The following is a 22,761-nucleotide window of genomic DNA, read 5'->3' as shown; positions in this document are numbered from 1 at the left end:
TTCACATTGTGGCGATGCCATAATTGTTTTCTGCTTTGATCCTCCCCATTTTGATTTGTTGTAAACTCTGTACATGTCATTGAATGAGTCATTGCTTTGATTCCGACCTGGATTTTTCAGTGTGAAGTGCTGACAGTGACACAGGAATAAACATTCTTGTCATCTAAAAATTGCTTGGACTGAATCAGATCTTGGGTATTTTGAGGAGCGCTTGGAGTTAACTAAATTAGTGGGAAGTAATATGTAAAGCTTTGCCTTATCAATGGAAATTGAATAAAGGATTTCCATGAAAGGTTCATTAACTTTTGAGTCATCGTGCACTGTCTGAAATTTTAGAGAAAGTAACATTGTGTTTCATCTCTGCTTCAAATAAAATACTGTATTGAGCTATCTATATATATTCTCAAGCAGACAGCAGTCGCCTTGCTTTCATTTACTACTAGCCACTATGCATCGTTTCAGGAAATAAAACCAACATAAAGGAAAGGCTGCTTTATTCAGTTTTAATAAAACTGGTTTTTGACATTGTGATCCTTAGCAGACACCAAGTAAATGAAGCAATTTTAAACAACAAATAATTCAAACAGCAGATAATTAGTGGGAGCTGTGCAAAACTAAAAATAAAAATATCCACTTCGATTTGTATAATCATCAGTGAGCAAAAACAAGCTCAGATTCTTGACAGGATGCTAGGACTTTGGCGTAAGTGAAAACCAGACTATGGCACTTTGGCAAGCCTCTTGGACTCTGTCTGCTCCTCAAAGAGCAAATCATAAGAATTCAAAGAGATGACAGCGCCACTGCTCCAGGCTCAGAAACAAGCTATCCTATGCTTCTGGCCACCTCTTCCTAGTTCAGGCTGGAGGTGCAACTGTTGCACACAACTGCTCACCAGATTGAGTGGTTACTGAATGAATTGAAATTATATCTGTTAATATGCTATTGAGTACAGCTAAGTATTGGGTCATGATTCCTTGCGTTTAGCTTCTAAACCACAAAACTTTACAGAAGTCCTGTGACTTTGGTACAGGTGTCTGTAGTTTTTTTTTATCAGTGATTACTAATCAGATCTTCAACTATAAGTTTTCATTTATTGCTGTCTTGTTGCATAATCTTGTTTATTTTTCTGGATCAGCTGCCATTATTTCTCCAAGATCTGTTGGAAATTCAGAACTGTTGTAACCCAAAACTACCACCTACCACTATTGCTCTTATCTTCATCTGTAGATTGGTTACCTCTCAATCATTAAAGTTTGTAAGTAAATTTTCAGCTTCATAAGACTCTAGCCAAATCTACTGACTACTTAATAACTGCTTCCTTAAAAATATTTTCTTAATTTCTTAACACTATTTTACAAGTTACTCTAGGTTTAGGAAAAAAAGTGCCCTTTGAGAAAGATATTTACTTTAGGTCTGTGGGTGTGACTACAAACACTTTATTTATCTCACTAACTTAATTGAGTTTTTTGAAGAACTGACGAAGAGGATTGATGAGGGCAGAGCGGCGGTCGTCACCTATATGGACTTCAGTAAGGTGTTCAACAAGGTTCTTCATGGTAGACTGGTCAGCAAAGTTAGATCACGTGGAATACAGGGAGAACTAGCCATTTGGATACAGGGTAGAAGGTAGAAGACAGGGTGGTGGTGGAGGGTTGCTTTTCAGACTGGAAGCTTGTGACCAGCGGTGTGCCACAAGGATCGGTGCTGGATCCACTGCTTTTTGTCATTTATGTAAATGATTTGGATGTGAACATGGGAGGTATGCTTAGATCATTGATCATAGAATCCCTACAATGTGGAAACGGGCCCTTCGACCCAACAAGTCCATACCGACCCTCAGAGCACCCAGCCAAACCCATTCACCTATAACCCCCATATCCCTGAACACTACGGGCAATATAGCATGGCCAATCCACCTAGCCTGCACATCTTTTGGACTGTGGGAGGAAACCGGAGCACCCGGAGGAAACCCACACAGACACGTGGAGAATGAGCAAACTCCACACAGTCGCCCGAGGCTGGAATTGAACCCAGGTCCCTGGTGCTGTGAGGCAGCAGTGCTAACTTCTGTGCCACCATGCCGCAGTTAGTAAGTTTGTAGATAACACCAAAATAGGTGGTGTAGTGGACAGCGAAGAAGGATGCCTCAGTACAATGGGATCTTGATCAGATGAACCAATGGGCCGAGGAGTGGCAGATGGGGTTAAATATATGGTGCTGCATTTTAGAAAGGCAAAACTTATACACTTAATGGTAGGGTTTTGAGGAGTGTTGCTGAACAAAGAGACCTTGGAGTGCAGGTTCATATTTCCTTGAAAGTGGAGTTGCAGGTAGATAGGATAATGAAGAAGGCATTTGGTACGCTTGCCTTTATTGGTCAGTGCATTAAATATAGGCGTTGGGAGGTCATATTGCAGCTATACAAGACATTGGTTAGGCTACTTTTGGAATACTGCATGGAATTCTGGTCTTCCTACTACAGGAAGGATGTTCTGAAAGTTGGAAGGGTTCAGGAAAGGTTTACAAGAATGTTGCAAGGCTTGGAGGATTTGAGCGACAGGGAGAGGCTGAATAGTCTGGGGCTATTTTACCTGGAGCATTGGAGGCTAAGGGGTGACCTTGTAGAGGTTTATAAAGTCATGAGGGGCATGGATGGAGTGAATAGGCAAGGTCTTTTCCCTCGGGTGGGGGAATCCAAAACTAGAGGGCATAGGTTTAAGGTGAGGGGAGAAAAATTTAAAGGGGACCTAAGGGGCAACTTCTTCACGTAGAGGATGGTGCGTGTATGGAATGAGCTGCAAGAGGAAGTGGTGAAGGCTGGTATAATTACAGCATTTAAAAGCATCTGGATGGATGTATGAATAGAGTGGATTTACAGGGCTACGTCCAAATACTGGCAAGTGGAACTAGATTTATTTAGGATATCTGGTCAGCATGGACAAGTTGGACCAAAGGGTCTGTTTTTGTGCTGCACATTCCATGACTCTATCGTCCATCCCTGGTTCCCTCCTGAGAAGATAATGTTAAATCATTTCTTTGGCCACGTATTTTGAGGTATTCTGAGGACCTGAAAGTACAAGGCAAGTGAAGTTTACTTCTTTGTCATTTACTGGTTAAAAGATGGCGAGAGGATTGTTAATCTTATAAATAGTGGTCTGAACTATTTTCAAGAAGATACAAATAAAGTCAGTCTTAATTCTCTGTGGGCATTTACAAACAGCTTGCACTTGAAAAACAGTTTACCACAAGTCCTTTCTGTGGAGTATTAGACGAGACAGGTATAAGTGCTGAATCCTATGTGAGACCAATGAGAAGTGGATAACAGTTTTTGAAATGTGGCATTGGTATAAACTATTCAGAACCAGAATTGGACAAAGAACCACCAATTAATTTGTCCACTGAAAAATCTGAGTCCAAACATTTGATGGACTTTTAGAGAGACAAAAAGTGATTGGGAGTAGTCAATGTGGTTTTGAGCAAGGAAAATCATGTCTCACAAACTTGATTGAGTTTTTTTGAGGAGGTTACCAAAAGGATTGATGATGGCAGCGCAGTATATGTTGTTTATTTGGATTTTAGCAAAGCCTTTGACAAGATTCCGTATGGTAGACTAATTAGTAAAGTTAGGTCATATGGGATTCAAGGCGTGCTTGCCAGTTGGATACATAACTGGCTTAATGGCAGGAGACAGAGTGTGGTATTGGAGGGTTGCTTTTCGGGCTGGAGGCCTGTCACCAGCAGTGTTCTACACGGATCGGTTCTGGGTCCTCTTTTGCTTGTCATTTATATAAATGATTTGGATGAGAATTTAGAAGGCATGGTTAGTAAGTTTGTGGACGGCACCAAAATTGGTGGCATAGTAGACAGTGAAGAAGGCTTTCTAAGATTACAAAGGGATCCTGATTAAATTGATCAATGGGCTGAAGAATGGCAGATGGCGTTCAATCTGGATAAATGTGAGGTATTGTTTTTTGGTAAAACAAACAAGGGTAGGACTTATACAATTAATGGTAGAGCCTTGGGTAGTGTTTTGAAACAAAGGCACCTAGGTGTGCAGGTACGTAATTCTTTGAAGTTCGTGTCACATATAGACAGGGTGGTTAAAAAGGCCTTATGCACGTTTGCCTTCATTGCTCAACCCTTTGAGGTTAGGAGTTGGGAAGTCATGTTGAGATCGTACAGGACATTGGTGAGGCTTCTCCTGGAATATTTTGTCCAGTTCTGGTTGCCCAGTTATCGGAAGGATATTGTTAAGCTGGAGAGGGTTCAGAAGAGATTTGCCAGGATGTTGCCGGGTTTGGAAGGCTTGAGTTATAAAGAAAGGATGGATAGGCTGGGACTTTTTCTACTGGGTCATAGGAGGTTGAGGGGTAACCTGATAGAAATTTATAAAATCATGTGAGGTATAGATAGAGTTAATGGTAGTTGTCTTTTCCTTAGGATGGGGAATTTCAAGACACACAGGGGGCAAATTTTTAAGGTGAGAGGAGAGAGATTTAAAAAAGATATGAGGCAAATTTTTTACATAGCGGGCAGTTCGTGTGTGGAATGAACTTCCTGAGGAAGTGGTGGATGTAGGTAAATTACGTTTAAAGACATTTGGATAGTTACATGAATAGGAAAGGTTTGGAGGGATATGGGCCAGGAGCAGGCAGGTGGGACTAGTTTAGTTTAGGATTGTGTTTGGCATGGACTAGTTGGACCGAAGGGTTTGTTTCCATGCTGTATGACTCTGACTCCATGACAGTTAAGAAAAAGAACTGTAAAGTAGAAATAAGAATTTAGTGTTGCTGACAATAGAAAGTGAAACATTGGGAAAAATTAGAGTAGATTACAAATGGACTGTGGGTGGGCATCATCAGAAGCTGAATAAAGGGAGGAATGATGGCTGTGCAGATCTGCAGTAAATAGAGAGAGATGGCTATGAGACCTGGTAACTGTGGCTAGTTATGAATGGTTGGGCAGTAATATTTTTTCCTGTTGGCATTGAGCTCAATTCGGGGCCAAATTTAATGTCAATAAGTTTTAGTTATCACAGCAGTGGAAGGATGTTGTGCTGCTACTGGTTATTATTGTGTAGTTTGAAGTGAAAGAAAACGTGGAATATTTGATAATGCAGGAGACTCTGCAAAATCAATTGCATGCAATGCTTGTTTCAATGAGTGATAAAAATAGGAGTGACTTGTAATGGAATCATCTGGGACTATTTTCTCTAGAAAAGTGTGTCCTGATAGAAAGTTCATAATTATGAATGCAATTTGATACGACAAACAGACAAGATGATGTCACATATGAGGGAGACAACAACTGCAAGTCATAAATATCATGATCACTAATAATTCCAATCGGGAATACAGGAGTAACCTCCTTACCCAGAGTGATTAGAATGTGCAACTTGGAACAGTTGAGGGAATTGAATCAAGGGAAGAATGTGAGGGAGAAAGGAATAAGCAATTATACTGATAGCAGTTTGGATGAAAATGGGTGGACAGAGGCTTATGTAGAATACAGATAACAGCATGGATAAATTTGTTCCAACATACCCTGTAATTCATGCAAAAAGTTCCTGTGCAAGGCTGTGCTGATTTGACAAATACATTTTCAGTTTGTGCTCATTAGTGAAGCAGTTCAGTCAAGTTTTGGGCTGGTACTGATTTTTCTTCTGCTGAGTTAATGCTGTAGAGTTCTTCAGTGTTTGTCATCATTCGTTGTCCTTTTGATATCTCCAGTTGGATGATGGAGGAGAAGCACTGAGCACCAATGGCTGTTGTTGTATTTTGATTTTATTTGCATTGTATAAATAGACATCTGTACTGCTTCTGTTGCATTGATTCAAGACGTGATGGAGTGAAGTGCAAATCAAATCATATCGTTTCACAAAATACATGAGCTTCTGCATCAGTACAAATGAAAGACTGATGACTAAATTTCTCAGTGCCTTTTTGGGAGTGCTTTCCATAAGTTTGTTGATGTTTGGGATCGTATAGGAATGCATTTCAGAAATCCCAAACAGTGCTTTGTATCACTGCTCTAACGTTAGAACTTCACCATCTGAACAGATATGCGTCTTGCTTCTTTGCCACTGGCACCAGTGTGACCCATGGCAAGGCACAATAAGTTGCCAGTTGCATTTGTGATTCATAAATATTTGTATACTAACAACTATAAACAAAGGCACATTATTATATTTTATTAAGTGGGTAATTTAATAATTTGATTGGAAGACTATACTCTTGTTCTTTGTCAGCTTTTTGTCTAATAGTATTGACAGGAGAGTATAATCAGTTGCAGTTTATTAGCTTGGGATTGCTACAAACAGTTGCAATTTTGACAAGGTCATATCATTCTTTTAAGTCATGTGGTCTGCAGCTTAGAGGAATGTTTAAAGTTCAATTTTGTTCATTTTGGACTAAATGAAAGAATGATCAGGGTATTAAAGACACACACAGCCATTTGACCCATTTAAATCTGCTCCATTCACAGCTACATGCTTCATTATGATCTGTACTTGAAACCTTTATTTTTGAGAGACCCAATTCAGCACAATTCTGACTAGTTTCTTCTTTTCACTTCCTCCCATTAAAGCAAGTTAAGATAATATTAATATTTACTTAAACTTTGCATTTGATCTTATTCATTTCTAATTAGCTGAGTGACAGCGTCATCATCCTTTTACATCTTGATCTTGTTCCGAATTAATTAAATAATAATTATGATCTGCTCATTATTATTAAGGTTCTGCATGGTACAACATTACCGGTTTAGTCTGAGATTATTTGCAACCAGATGACTGGAGATTTATACATGTTACATCCTTATTTAAAAGTGACTTCAGTGATGGAGAAACTTCTAGAGACAATAATTTTGGTTAAAATTAATAGTTGTATGGACAATTGAGAGTTAATTAAGGGAAAATCTGATTTAACAATAGAATTTTGTTTGAAGAGATAACAGGTATTTAAGGACAATCCTGTTAATATGATTTACTCAGACATACAAAAGGCATTTGATACAATGCCACAAAGCAGAATTGGAAATTCTAGCTTGTGGAATAAAATGAACAATACAATATTAATAAAAATTGATTGAGTTATGGGGAACCAAGAATAGTGACTAATAGATGTTTCTGTGGCTGGAGGAAGGTTTGTAATGGAGTTCCCTGGGCTCAATGTATATTAATGTCCTAGACCATGTTATACAAAGCACAATTTCAAAATTTGCAGGTGAGAGGAAGCTTGCAAGTATTGTAAACATGAGGAGGATAATGTGGAATTTCAAAAGGAGATGAACGAAATGGTGGAATGGGCGGGCAAGCGGCAATTGAAGTTTAACGCCGAGAAATGTAGTGATTAACTGCAGTTGGAAGAATCCAAAGAAGCCCTACAAAGGGCACTATTTCTTAAGGGGCTGCAGAAACAGAGTGACCTGAATGTACTTGTGCGTAACTCGTTAAATGTGATGTGACAGTTTTAGGGCATGGTTAATATGGCGCAGTATTGTAGCCGTTATTAATGGGATTATATAGTGTAAGAGCAAAGACATTATTTTAAACGTGTAATAGAACATAAAATAGTACACCACAGGAACAGTCATACTCGTCTGAAAACACCCAATCTTGTCTGATCTTGGAACCTAAGTGGACTCGGACCTGGTTAGAACTGGGATGGGATCTTACATGGGAATACCAGATGCAGTACGCCCTTCATCCCATCATATCTGTGCTGACCACCATTCCATTGTAAACATATCATGTTAATACATTTGGCTTTGTTACTCTTGAGTAAATAAAACACTGAAGGAAGCAGTTAATTATTCCATGCTGAGCTTGACAGGGTTGAGCTGGATATGAAACAGGTCTGAGGGATGTTGCGATTGACAGTTCATCTAAATGTCAACTATCTATAAAAAGAATTGCACTACCTTGTTAACCATATTGCACCTGATGCCTACTAATAAGTAAAACCTAATCTGTGTAAGTAAGTAAACCTGGTTTCTATAACGCAAGTGAAGTTGTCACGTCTTCAACCCTTTTCACCAGCAGCTTCCAATTCAACTCTGAAAGCATCATAACCAAGCCTAATAATTTTCTGAAATTACATCCAACAGGATTTCTGGGATTTCCACCTGCGTTTCAACCCCTTCCAAACTCTCTGTCCTAGGCCCCATTCTTCGCAAATCCCTCTGTGAGCCTCCCTACTTCTCTGCCACCTATTTCTCCTTTGAGACGCACCTGTTTGACAAAACTTTTGCTTACCAATAGTTTACCAAAGGTATTGGCAGTACCTTTTGGCCAATGATTTCTTGTGGTTTGCAACTGTATTTCACCATGTCTGTGACACCCTGAGATTTTTTTGTATGCCAAAGATGCTGTAAGCTCGCTATTTTAGCATAGTGGTTCTCAAACCTTTTGGGCTGAAAAACCTCTTTTCAAGTGGGCTTGTAACCACAGATGATTTTCCATTGCAGCACCAGTTTTGAAGCTTAGTTAACGTAATAAAATCTGCAGGGTGCTTCAGGAAAATTATAAAGAAAAATAAAAGGACATACTAGATTGGTTGACTGAAAGCCTGAACAAAAAGCCTAGTTTATAAAAGGGCTGTAAAGGGACAATGCAGTGTAGTGAGGTTCTAAGGAGGGTATTACAGAGCTTGGTAGCAAGCTAACTGAATTCATGGCTGTCAATAGTGGAGAGCTTAGAACTGGAAATGCTGAAGAGTTCACAGTTAAGGAGCACCAAAATGTTCAAAGGTTGTAGAGATGGAGGAGATTACAAAAATAAGGAGGGGGGTGAGGCTGTGGAAGCATTGGAGTGGATTCTTGAGCTGTGGAGCTGATGTAGATCAATGAGCATGTAGATCATGATCGGGTAATGAGGGAAGCATGGTTGCCAATGTGAAATTATAATACTGTATTATATATGATATGAAAGTGCTGCATTTGAAGAGTATTTAAATAATGCTTTAAATCAGCTTTTAAAACATGCTTCTTTGGAATTTAGTAGTGATGCTTAAATATTTTTTAAAGATCTCTCCTCTCAAATAAGGCTGAATTCAGTTAACCCCTAACCTCTAATCTTGATAGCTATGAATTTACCTGGTGATCTTTGAGCTGCTTTCATTGCTCATGTATGCCCATCATCGTCCTTTTTGAGACAGCCAGCCCACTCTGCTGCATGTAGGCAACCTCCTGTCTCATATTAAATCTACCTCAGGCCACTATTTATTTAATTAATCTTTACCAATAATTCCCTTGATTTCATGTCCTAGGTGATCGCATATTTTCCCGTCTTTAAGGCTGACTCTGTTCAGTAAACATTTGCATCCGGAAGGGGCCCCTGTACAGTTACTTTGATGCTTAGTCCTGGAGAGGCATTGAACCCTTAGTCTTCAGACTCCAGTATTCTCTGAATGAAAGCAAAATTGATCTTCTGGTTTATAAGTTAAGTGGTGTCTTTCTAAAGTTTCAAGTTTGATGATTGAACTTTTCCCTATGGTTGGGACAAGACGATGCAAATGTAAGGAGATAAAAAGATATGGGGCACATAGAGTGGAACACAGACAGAAAAAGGCATACTCGAAGGGACTGAGAGACAGGCAGAAAGGTTGAAATAAAAACAGAAATTGCCGGGAATACTCTCAGGTCTAGTAGCATCTGTGAAGAGAATGCAGAGTTAACATTTCGGGTCCAATGACCCTTTCTCAGAAGGATTACTTTAAATTTGACTCATTATGCTGCCAGAAGTCATTGTAGGCCAGCTACAACAGGACTGATGGATGAGCAAAACCTGACATGATTGAATGCTAGCAGCAGAATTTGACTGAGCTGACTATCATACAGTTGGCAGTGTGTGGAAAGCCAGTCAGGAGCACAAGGATAATTTAAGGACGTGACAAAATATGAGTGAAGATTTCATGGTCGAACGGTTATGGTGAGGGTAAATGTAAGTGACCATAATGCTTTGAGAATACATATTCATTACAATGAGGATGACGTGAGCTGGTGCATTTGGAAGTTGAGTCTCAAGACAGTGGCTTCATGGTGCAATAGAGACAATTGCATGTTGAGAGAGAAAATACGTGTAAAATCTTTTTGTTCAAGATTTATTCCTTATGTTGCCAACGACATTTGCCATCATAAGTGTAGGAGAGCTGAGTAAACTCCAGCTGTTTGTTCTCAGTGACCTGCAAACTCGGGTTTCCAGACAGTGCCCATAACAATACCGAACACCATAGGCACTGGATGTTACAGCTGAACCAGAGACATGATGCACGGAGAGGGGTCCTCTACCTATTTTTTTGAAAAACAAATGGTCAGGAATTGTGTGCGTGAAAGAGAAAATTGAAAAAATAAAAATTAAGTTGCAGGTTCAGTAAAACATATTATATTTCAATTTCCAGCCTTACTCTATGCTGGTTTCAAAAGTCGGGGTTCAAATCAAACAAAGGAAACATTAGTTTCTTCAGGAAACTAATTTTACATCAAATAGGTTTTGTATCAAATAAGTACTGCACTGATTCTCATTTTTAGAAATAGATAGACTTGTGCTCAATGGTCTGCTTGACACTATTATTGATTTTGAATTGCCCTGAGTATTTTTTTATATGTTAGTGTGCACTAGTGCTTGACTTTTGTCAAGTTTTGTGGAAGAATCTTCTTGCCTGGAGGAGATGGGTGACAGGAACTAAAGGTGGTTAGAGGCAGAAACCCTCATCACATTTAAGAAGTATTGGCTATGCGTTTGAAGTGCAAAAGACACAGAATGCAGTGAACCAAGAGGTAGAAAGTGGGATTAGACTGGATAGCAATTTTTCCACCCAGAACAAACAATGCGCCAAATAGCCTCATTCTGTGCCATAAATTACTTGCTTTGCTAAGGAAAATCATGACCTGTTGACTGCACTGTGCCAGCCTGTGGAGAATGTTTCACCCTGGCATTCAGTAACCGTGGAGCTACATTTCATTATCCACTAGGTATGGTGAAATTATTGTACAGAGTAATGACGCATTACACCTGATCCAAAGAGAAGAAACTTCCTTCATAATTGTATAATACTTTGTAAGTAGGTGGGGAGGCAATGGCCTAGTGGTATTATCACTGGACTGTTAATCCAGAGACGCAGATAATGTTCTGGGGACCTGGCTTTGAATTCCACCATGGCAGATGGTGGAATTGGAATTCAATAAATATCTGGAAATAAAAGTCTAGTGATGACCATGAATCCACTGTCATTCTTTGGGAAAAAGCCATCTAGTTCACTAATGCCTTTTTAGGGAAGGAAACTGCCATCCTTACCTGGTCTGGCCTACATGTGACTCCAGACCCATAGCAATGTGGTTGATTCTTAACTGCTCTCTGGGCAATAAATGCTGCCTAGCCAGCGATGCCTTCATCCCATGAATGAATAAAGAAAAAAAGTATACATTTGATATATTCTGCACTGTAACATTTCTGATCAAAGTTCAAACACAAAAATGAAGCTTCTATGCCAGTTATCTCACAATTTATTATACTTCAGTATGGCTGAAATCTAGTGTTCAAAATGTCAGTCTTCAGCTGAAGATTTCCTGTGACAAATAAGAATTAATGCATTTGTATGTGCTGTGCAAAAGAATTCAGAATTGTTAGCTTATACAAAACAGCTCGATGTTGAAAAATAAATTTACAAATTCAGCTTCAGCAGTATTCTTTGGACAAATAGCTGTGAACTACTTGTCAGTAAGTTCTTGAAACTAATACATTTTTAACCAATAAATGGAATTGAATGGTTTCCTTTTCTCTCTCCTTTTAATAAAGTGTTTAGTGCTGGCCTCAGTTTTGATGACGCAAACTTTGAACAGAAATTGTAACAAAGTGATGTCTCTTTCTTGATACTTTTGGCTTCCAGTTCAGAAAGATGAATGAGCCTTTTTTTTGGAATTAAATATGCCTGTCAATGTTGTTTCTCAGCAAAGAAAAGAAGTAATTCGGCTAAAATCCCTATATTGATTAGAAGGTGAAGGTCTGTTGGATAAGTTTATTTTCAGTGGAACTGCTTCTTTGGAATAATGTTTACTTAGACATACCTGATTACAGATTTGAAATGTCAAACTTAACAATTCAAAGAGCTGCATTCTTCCCATTGTCAGGGACTGTCAAAGTAAATCAACCTTGTTGGTTTATCAGCCTGGATAAATAAAATACTGTAAATCTGCACCTTCGTGTACACTGGTATTAAAGCTGCCTTTTTACTTGATTACTGATTTTCCCTTGTGATGTATGGAAATGTCTGTGGTCATGTGACAGGTCTTCGTTTACTTGATTTGATGTGTTGTCGAGATTTGATTTAAAACTGCTAGGCCTGCTGCCTCAGCGCCTTCTCATCTAGTCCCGTCAGGGATACTCATTTATTACCCACATGAGAGCGGTTTATAGTGACAAGCAGTCATTAGTTATGACAGTATTTAGTCAAGCCTCTTTGTGGCAATATAAATGTTCACTTTACTAAATTGCTAGTCAAGGCTGTCTGCCCAGGAAGTTGCCATCCTCCAACTAAATCAACCCATTTGCATTTTTTTTCTTTGCTTCCATTTAATCAACGTCCTGCAAGCCAGTCATGATGAAATTAGTCAGTGATTGATTGCTCTGACACTTCCTAGCCAATATCTCTAAATCAATACTTGTGCAGGTCAGAGCTTTGAATGTCTTTGTTCAAGATTTAAAGTGTAGATGTCCACTTTTTTTTTGGCTGCAACCCAATTATTATTATTATTTGTAAGAATTTCACCTTCCAGTATCCTGATTGTTACCTTTAAAAAGAAACGAGATTTATAGTATGTTTGCAACACTGAAACAGATTTATAATGATTCTGTTTCAAATATTGGAGTGTGTTGAATGTCTTTGATTTTGGACAAAACAAAAGGTTGCTGTCTTTTGCCCTTTGAATGGCACTAGTAACATGCATTCTGTGTGATCAAACTTTAATATTCTGTGCGAAATTTGTGTTGATGAGCCTGTTGCCATTACTATACCTTGAATGTCACATCTGGAAAGTAGAAGAAAGATTTAGTATTCAGATTAATAATTATTCAGGATAGTGCCTATGTCATGCAGTATATAGCACTTGCTGACAGGTACTAGAAATTAGATTCTGCACAAATTATTAGCCAATGACAGCTTGTGTCTTTGGGCACAGACTGAAGGCTGATTTGACTTTTCATATATGGCATTTCTCAGGAGTTGACAGTAGTATTGAGAAGAGGGTTAGCTATAGTCAAATGTTATGTTTGTGCAGGAGTGGTTCCCCAAAACTGTATCAGACAGTATTGAAACTAAGGAAACAATTAGCTGAGAAATGATGAAATATTGACTGAAATCACTGGGAAAAATTTAGTAATATTGAAATTAATAAATAATATCCCCTTTTTCCCACAAGTTTGGTTTCATCTAAACAAAATGAGCTTTACTTTCTTTCCTCTCTCTGTCTTTCCCCCCCCCCCCCCGCCGCCCAACCTACATAGTCTATGCACCAGCATTAACTATTAAGAATGCACACGTTTATTGCAATTATTCATTTGCCCATCCCTGAGAATAGTGTAGGAGCAACCAGGTTGTTATTTCCAATTTCCATCACTGTTTTGCTTTTGTATTACTGCTTATGATAATTTTTGTTGTCTCCAATCAATTTTGTGAGAATTTTTTTAACTCTGCACTCCATTTCTTGGCAGCACAACAGAGATGTGTTGGGGCAATACTGTATACCAGTGTCACAGTGAACACTTTACAACGTAAAGAATGGGAGCTATCTGATTCCTAATTCTGCTGATTATTGTTATGTGGCTTGCTGGGTTTCTGACTTCAGCTTTTTTTTTTAAATGCATTTTGCTTATGTATTTGTAATGCAAGAGAATATAGATTCTGTGCCGAAAAGCTGAAATCTGCATAGTGTTTTAAATGTTTTGAGTTCCACGCAGTACAGATTAATCTGGGCATATCTCATGGATTTATCTTTGGCAGCCTCCCCTTCATCCTAGGAGGTGTTGTAACATAGGAAATGAGCAGACAGATGGGACTAAGCAAGTTCTGACAAATAACAGTAAGAGCAGGGAAAAGCCATTTGAAACCCGTCCCCCTCCAAAAGAAAAAGCCTTTCCATCATTTAATAAGATTATCGCTGAGCTGATTCTAACCTTAACTTCGCATTCCTGCCTACCACTAGTAAACTTCCTCCCCTTGTGTACTTTGAATCTATCCACCATTGACTTTAAAAATATTCAAAGACTTTGCTTCCACTGCCTTTTGAGGACAAGTGTTCCGAAGACTTTGAACACTCTCTGGGGGAAAAAAATGTCTGCGTCATCTCCTTTTTGAAAAATAGTGACCTTTAGTTCCCCATGCTCCTGTACGAGGAAATGCCCTCTTCACGTCTGCCCTGTCAAGCCCCCTTCAGGATCTTGTTTTTAGTGATGTTTATTGAGGGGCAGTTATGGCTCAGGCCCTGGATATAACTTCTGCTCTTTGAATCATGGGATACTTTGACCCAAGCCAGCAGATCAGGCTTCAGTTTAAAATCTCAACCAAAAATGGCATTTCCCCAGAATGCAATACCTCCTCAATACTCCACTGGAGTCTCAGCCTTAATTTTCAATGGGACTTGAACTTGGAACATTGTTTCATAATTCAGAGGTGAGCAAGCAACTAAGCAAACAGACAATGCAAACCATTGACTATGCTGATAATATTCCTGAATCCCACAACTGTTGATCTCATGAGTGAATCAAAATTTCTTCCAGCTGAATCTTTTGGGCAGGGTGATGCTTTCATTCCCATAATTAATGCAGTCCCTTGTCACTGATTAATCACTTCACTCAACTATTCCCAGACCAGGCGAAGTTAAATCTGAGCAGTTATGCTAAGAGCTGTCTAACTATCTAGAGACGTGCTTAAAACTCCACATTTTATCTATCATCAGGCCTACCTCCTCAATTTATCTCTGCCAAGTGACCTATGAGCTTAATTTCTAAATGTTTTTGTTATCACCTCTTCCAAGCGATAAACAGCAGATGTTTCTTTTCATTTCTGATCAGTGTTTCTGACCCAGAACCCAGTTGTCACTGAGCTACAATTATATCCCTGCTGTTCAGTAAATTCGCAATTCAGTCCTTCATTTTCACATCATGATAAAATTTCCCCACTTTGCTTCCAGTTTTTGGTACAAGCCTCCTACATGTCAAACAGTCCATTATGTAATTCATTTGTGACAAACCGCCTCATTGAATACCCCTTCCCAACTTCTGCACTTCTCTTTCCAGTTTTAAACCATTTTTTACAACCAAACTGCCTGTTTTCATTCTGACTTTGCTACCATTGTCGCTGTGGCCTCCTTTTTATTTCTTTTTTATGTGTTGTCCCATTCAAAATGCCTTGGGACATTTTCTTTAATACGATATACAAGTACAAGTTGCTCATGTTCTCGTGTATTTCTTTGATTGGTTTGCTTACAAAAAATATGAAATAGGAGCATTGAAAGTAGATGCGGGAATAGGTGATACATCAGGTTCACTCTGCCATTCAACACAATAATGCATGATACTCTATTTCAACTCCATGTGCTTGGGCTCTCCCATACCCCTCAACAACCTTAACCTTAACAAATCCATTTAAATGGAGCTTTGTCAGTAACGACACACTGAAATGTGCATTTCAACTCCTTAAAGTTAATAGATGACGGAAGCAACATTTTGATTTGTCCCTGTTAACAGCTTGAAATTTTACCTTGGAGCCTGTACCAAGCTACAGTTTTCAGTGCAATGATACCAGAAGTGCCTTAAGGAGACAGGTATTGGTGTGAGCTAGCTTTAAAGTAGCCATAGAAACATTAGATGTCTTCTACAGTTTACATAAAATTGTTCTTTGAACTTGGTTGTTTCAAAAACTAAATTAAGTACACTGTTCTTTCCTTCCCAACTTCCTTTATTCAGACTTAATTTCTGTTTTGTCAGCATGTCTGACCAGGTTATAACTGAGATTGATAAACTGTACATGGATCTTCATTATACTTGAGAATTTCAGTTTCATTAAGGAGCAGAGAACCAACATAGCTTAATGAGAATGCAGTGTGGGTGCGAAGCACTTAGTTCTGAGGTGAATATAAGTTCTGAAGAGAAGAAAAAGGAGAAGGCTTGTTCAGCAGGGCACTATTGAGAGATTTCATTGGAAGTGTGCAGAGTTATACTCAACCCTTCTGACCATCTGTAGCAGAGTCAGCAGATCACACATTGGACTTAGCAACCATTTCAGAACTCAATGAACTGAACTAGAAGCAAACATCCTCATTCCTTGGGGACTGCCAAAGGAAAGGATAAAGATTGGTCTTGTGCTAGCAGGCACAGTGCAAAGATAACTTGAGAGACGATGAACTGTATTGTTTTGTTCAATGGGGTCTGTGCTGTCTTGCTTTAATATCAGAGCATTCAGTCCAAAAAGATTTGTTTTTGCCTTCTTTCTGACTTCATTGTCTTCCCTCGTGTTTTTTTCCCTGCCTGTTTCCCATGTTTATACTTAATAGGTTTTCGTGTCATTTGCTGATTTAATTCTGTTTGGTCTTTGCCACAGTGCCACATACGCGGACCCAGAATTAGCACTTAATAATATTAGTCTGGCTTTCAGCACAGGAAATGAACATTGAAGTGCCTGGCGTGTTCCAGACTGCCAGGAGGAAATAATTCCAGTGTGCCAGATACATATGTCCCATGAATAGCTAAATTTGAGATGAAGACTGCTGGACAGCTGCTTGAAAGCCAGGCATAAGAAATTTTGTGCCAGTATTGGTGACCATGTTTTTACTAGCTTATTAATGTTTTGAGCTGACAGTCATGGTTTTGACTGCTAATTTCGACAGTGCCCAGAGTAAGCAACGCAATGCAGATTGGATTAGCCAATCTGCGCCTCTTGAGTTCTTATAGATTTATATAGCAAATGTATCCATAAGCAGTGTGTCTGCATTTGATAGTGGGCAAACAAAATTGTACCTCTAAATTTCTCTGTAGCTTGGCTGTGAACTCCTAAATAATGCAATAACTTTTCTTCTGTGCTTAATATTCAGTTCAGCAAATAAGATGACCAATTCAAGGATCCATTCACCCTGTTGTATTTCCAAATGAATTGCTATTGCTTGTGAAATTTCACACACATTTCAAAACAAAAGTTTAAAATTGACTGCCAACAGTAATGTTTTTAAGTACGAAATATCGTTTAAAATTATAGTGAACCATTAGTATACATCATGAACAGTGAGTTACTTCAGGTTTAATGTAAACAATGGGTTTTAATTATTTTATCAGTCCAGTGAAATTTTTTCAAACCTCAAGTAGATCATGCAACATTAAAGTAATTCTGTGGCGATTATTGTGTTATATTTATCATAAACTATACTGTGTAACAAGTACTTTTAATTAAAAAAGAAAAATCATCATCAAAATTTTTGTCCCAAGGCAATGCAGTACTGCTGTGCAGGACATAAGTTAAATTGTTGAAACAACTCAATAAATTTTTATTGTTCTTTAGGATTTAAATGACGTTGAAACACAGCACCTTCTTCAGTTCCTTCTACCTGAAATGGCTGAATTGGCTCTACAATTGCCAAGTCTTTGTACCAAGGTAGGCAGCAACCTGGGTTTAAAAAAAGTTTAATTTTTTGAAGCCTGGACAAACCTTTTACCCTAATTCTAAAAGAAGAGATCAGACTTTTGGGCCAGGGTTATATTTTGTGAACCGTTATTGTTTGTTTCTCATTTCAAATTTAAGAACAATAAGCTTAAGAGAAGAGGCCACACCTTGAGAGCATGATTATCAAAAGCTTTTGGGGTGGCAAATAAAACAATTTTAAAAATATATATTTCTTCTCAAAGGTGTATGTCAGATTTAATGCATTTTAGTTGCCACTGAATGGCATCCAGCTGCTGAAATCACAGTTACGTTTTGACTGATCAGCTCTGCTTTGTGCAGAAGAATATTGCTCGAGGCAAATGAAAGGAAGCTTTCATCGGTATCCAACTATGTTGTGCCCGATCTGGCAATATTTCATGTTCGCAGTGAATGTTTCAAAGCAGTGGACCATTTTCCAGTCTATAACAAATAACAAAACAAATTCCACTGAAGAGGAATTTGTTCAAGTGATTCGTGATTATGTGAATAGTCAGGGAAAAATAGCTGGCAGAAGACATAGAAATGTATATCAGTTGAGGTTGTTGACTTGCTCGCTGAGCTGGCTTGTTTTTGTTCAGATGTTTCATCACCATGCTAGGTGACATCATTAGTGGATCCTCCGATGAAGCGATGTTGTTCTACTCCACTTGGAATTTATACTGTCCGGTCCGTTATAGTGAGTACTGTCATTTCCGGTTTTGATCTGCATTGGTTTGTATAAGGGGTCCAATTCTATGTGTACGTTGATTGAAGTATGGGTGGAGAACCATCTCTCTAGGAATTCCTGTGCATGTCTATGTTTGGCTTGGGCAACTATGGTTACTTTGTCCCAGTTAAATTGATGGCCTTCATTGTCTGAATGTACAGATATTAAGGAGAGTTCATTGTGCTGTTTTGCTGCTAGCTGATGTTCATGTATTCTGATGGCTAGTTTCCTTCCTGTCTGTCCGATTGTAATGTTTGTGGCAGTTGTTGCATGGTCTTTTGTAAACCACGTTCATTCTGCATGTTGTGGGAATGGGTGCAACAACGCCACAAACATTACTCAATGAACTGTCCTTAATATCCGTACATTCAGACAATGAAGGCCATCAATTTAACTGGGACAAAGTAACCGTAGTAGCCCAAACCAAACATAGACAAACACGAAAATTCCTAGAGGCATGGTTCTCCACCCATACTTCAATCAACAAACATATAGAATTGGACACCATATACAAACCCATACAGATGAAAACCGGAAATGACAGTACTCGCCATAACGGACCTGACAGTATAAATTCCGAGCGGAATAGAATAACATCACTTCATCGGAGGCTCTACTGATGATGTCACCTTGCATGGTGAAGAAACGGCTGAACAAAGACAAGCCAGCTCAGCGAGCAAGTCCACAATCCGAGCTACAGATCTTTGCCAAAACTTTAAGTGCATATCAGTTTCTAATGTAACTGCAAATGTTTGCACCCCAACAACTAATTTGTTATTGTAATATTGAAGTGTTCTAAATCTTGAACATTATTGAAGTTATCTGTTTCTATCAGCAAGTCAGAGAGACATGGGTTCAAATACACTGCAATCTCTTGTTTGGCATTTTAATGAGAGAGCTGCCTATGTCGAAGATATACAATCTTTCGATGTGATATTAAACCAAACTCCAGCCTCCTTGTTCATAAGCTTATTGTGCTATTCAAAGACCAACAAAAATGATATGCTCAACATCATATTTCTTTCAACCAAAGATTAATTGGAGGTGTATAATTCACATGTTGGCTGATGTGCTTGCCAGAATAATTAAGACTCAAAAGTAATTCATTGGTTACAATGAGCTTTAGAAAATCCTGAGATTGTGATAAGGTGTTACATGAATTAATAGAACATAGAACAGTACAGCCCTTCGGCCCACGATGTTGTGCCGAACTTTTGCCCTAAACCTAAGGTCTATCTAACTTCCGCCGCTACCTTATACTATCATCCATACGCCTATCTAATAGCCGCTTAAATGCCCCTAATGAGGCCGACTCCATTACCCTCTCCAGCAATGCATTCCACGCTCCTACCACTCTCTGAATAAAGAACCTACCTCTGACGTCTCCCCGATATCTACCTCCTTTCACTTTAAAACCATGTCCCCTCATAAAAGCTACCTCCACCCTAGGAAAAAGTCTCTGGCTGTCTATACCTCTGATCATTTTGTACACCTCTATCAAGTCACCTCTCATCCTTCGTCGCTCTAAAGAGAAAAGCCATTGCTGTCTCAACTTTTCCTCATAAGACCTTCCCTCCATCCCAGGCAACATCCTGGTAAATCTCCTGATCACCTTTTCTAACGCTTCCACATCTTTCTTGTAATGAGGTGACCAGAACTGGACACAATACTCCAGATGTGGCCGAACCAGGCTTTTGTATAGCTGCAGCATAACTTCACGGCTCTTGAACTCAATCCCTCTATTCGTGAAAGCTAACACACCATACACCTTCTTAACAACTCTATTCACCTGGATGGCAGCTCTCCGGGAACTGTGAACATGAACCCCAAGATCCCTCTGCTCCTCCACACTGCCAAGAATCTTTCCGTTAACCCTGTATTCTGCTTTCAAGTTTGTCCTTCCAAAATGAATCACCTCACTTTTCAGGGTTAAACTCCATCTGCCACTTCTCAGCCCAGCTCTGCATCCTATCAATGTCCCTTTGTAACCGAGAACAGCCCTCCTCACTGTCCATAACGTGACCCACCTTCATATCGTCCGCGAACTTGCGAATCCACCCTTCCACTCCTTCATCCAAATCATTTACAAAAGTCACAAATAGAAGAGGACCCAGAACAGATCCTTGTGGTACACCACTCGTAACTGAGCACCATGTTGAATATTTTCCGTCCACTACCACCCTTTGTCTTCTAAGGGTCAGCCAATTCTGAATCCAATCTGCCACATTTCCCCTTATCCCATGCCTCCTTACCTTCTGCATGAGCCTTATCAAATGCCTTACTTAAATCCATGTATACCACATCCACTGCTCCACCTTCATCCACGTGTTTGGTCACCTCTTCAAAGAATTCAATAAGGTTTGTGAGGCATGATCAACCCCTCACAAATCCATGCTGACTATCACGCATCAAACTGTGCCTTTCCAAGTGATCATAAATCCTATCTCTCAGAGCCCTTTCCAATAATTTGCCCACCACTGATGTAAGACTAACTGGTCTGTAATTTCCGGGGTTATCCCTGTTCCCTTTTTTGAACAAGGCAATGACGTTTGCCTCTTTCCAATCTTCCGGCACTATACCCGTGGACAGTGAGGACGAAAAGATCATCGCCAAAGGCCCTGCGATCTCGTCCCTCGCTTCCCATAGAATCCTTGGATAAATTCCATCAGGCCCGGAGGACTTATCTATCCTCAATTTCCTCAGAATTCCTAGCACATCTTCTTTACTAACATCAACCTCCTCTAGCCTACCTGCCTGTTTCACAATGTCCTCCTCTACAACTAGGTCCCTCTCAGTTGTGAATACTGAAGAAAAGTATTCATTAAGGACCTCTCCTATCTCTTTCGGCTCTGTGCACAAATTCCCTTTACAATCCTTGATCGACCCTACCCTTTCTCTGTTCATTCTCTTGTTCTGCACATACGTGTAAAAAGCCTTGGAGTTTTCCTTGATCCTATCCACCAAGGTTTTCTCATGCCCTCTTATAGCTCTCCTGAGCCCTTTCTTCAGCTCCGTCCTGGCTAACTTGTATCCCTCTAGAGCCTTTTCTGTTCCTCTTGTCCTAAACGTTACGTAAGCCTCCTTCTTCTTAACCAGTCGTTCGACCTCTCTCGAGAACCATGACTCCCTCACTCGACCGCATCTTCTCTGCCTGCTAGGGACAAACATATCGAGCACATGCAGTATGCATTCCTTAAACAATCTCCACATTTCTGTGGTGCTCTTCCCTGACAGCATCTGTTCCCAATTTATGTTACCCAGTTCTTGCCTAACTGAATTGTAATTACCCTTCCCCCAATTGTAAATTTTACCCTGCCGTATGTACCTATCCTTATCCATGACTATTGTGAAAGAAACAGAGTTATGATCGCTACCGCCACAATGCTCTCCTACCAACAGGTCTGACACTTGGCCTGGTTCGTTGCCAAACACCAAATCCAAAGTGGCCTTTCCTTGTGTTGTTCTATCTACAGACTGTGTCAGGAATCCTTCCTGAACGCACTGGACAAAATCTGCTCCATCTAAACTGTTACAACTAAAATGTTTCCAATCAATATTTGGAAAGTTGAAGTCACCCATGACTACAACCCTGTGACTTCTGCACCTTTCCAGTATCTGCCTCCCAATCCGCTCTTCTACTTCTCTGCAACTATTTGGGGGTCTGTAAAAAGCCCTCAACAAAGTGACTGCTCCTTTCTTATTCCTGACCTCAACCCAAACTGACTCTGTAGCCATATCATCCTCGAACTGCCTTTCAGTAGCTGCTATACTCCCCCTGATTAGCAATGCCACTCCCCCACCTCTTTTTCCACCCTCCCTATTTCTTTTAAAGCATCTAAATCCCGGAACTTCCAACAACCATTTCTCTCCCTGAGCTACCCACGTTTCTGTTATGGCCACAACATTGTAGTTCCAAGTACCAACCCATGCTCTAAGTTCATCCGCTTTATTTCTGATACTTCTAGCATTGAAGTATACACATTTCAAACCATCTCGGTGTCCGCAATTACGCTCCATCGACGGCATTTCTTTATAAACCACCTCGCTCCCTGTTGTGTCTTTTCTTCTTTCGTTATCAAAACTGCTTTTCTAGTTATTTAACAAATTAACTTCAAAATGTATTCTTTCACAGGGTGAGACCATGCCAGCTAGGTCATCATTTAATCCCAATCCTAATTGCCCTTCCTTTGAGAAGGTGGTCGTGTGCTGCCTTCTTCAACCGCTGCAGTTCATTTGGTGTGGGTACAAACAATGCTGACAAGGAGGGAGTTCCAGGATTTTTAACCAATGATAGTAAAGCAGTGACAATACAATTGCAAGTTATGAAGTGTGGTTTGGAATCTAACTTCGTGGTGGTAGTACACCCATGCA

General features: G+C 39.6%; 1 protein-coding gene across 7 annotated transcripts in view; it reads left to right on the top strand.

The window, feature by feature from the left end:
* parga (poly (ADP-ribose) glycohydrolase a) overlaps positions 1–22,761 on the top strand; it is a 190,648-nt gene that overhangs the window by 61,013 nt on the left and 106,874 nt on the right. For all 7 annotated transcript variants that reach the window (XM_048616254.1, XM_048616253.1, XM_048616252.1 and 4 more), the window contains one exon: positions 17,544–17,636. In XM_048616254.1, coding sequence (XP_048472211.1) covers positions 17,544–17,636 — 93 coding nt within the window. The remainder of the gene's footprint in view (positions 1–17,543; positions 17,637–22,761) is intronic.

Source organism: Rhincodon typus, chromosome 34, assembly GCF_021869965.1.
Source record: "Rhincodon typus isolate 14 chromosome 34, sRhiTyp1.1, whole genome shotgun sequence".
Taxonomy (NCBI): domain Eukaryota; kingdom Metazoa; phylum Chordata; class Chondrichthyes; order Orectolobiformes; family Rhincodontidae; genus Rhincodon; species Rhincodon typus.
Note: the sequence above shows the minus strand (reverse complement) of the source record. Positions and strands in the feature narration are given on the sequence as shown.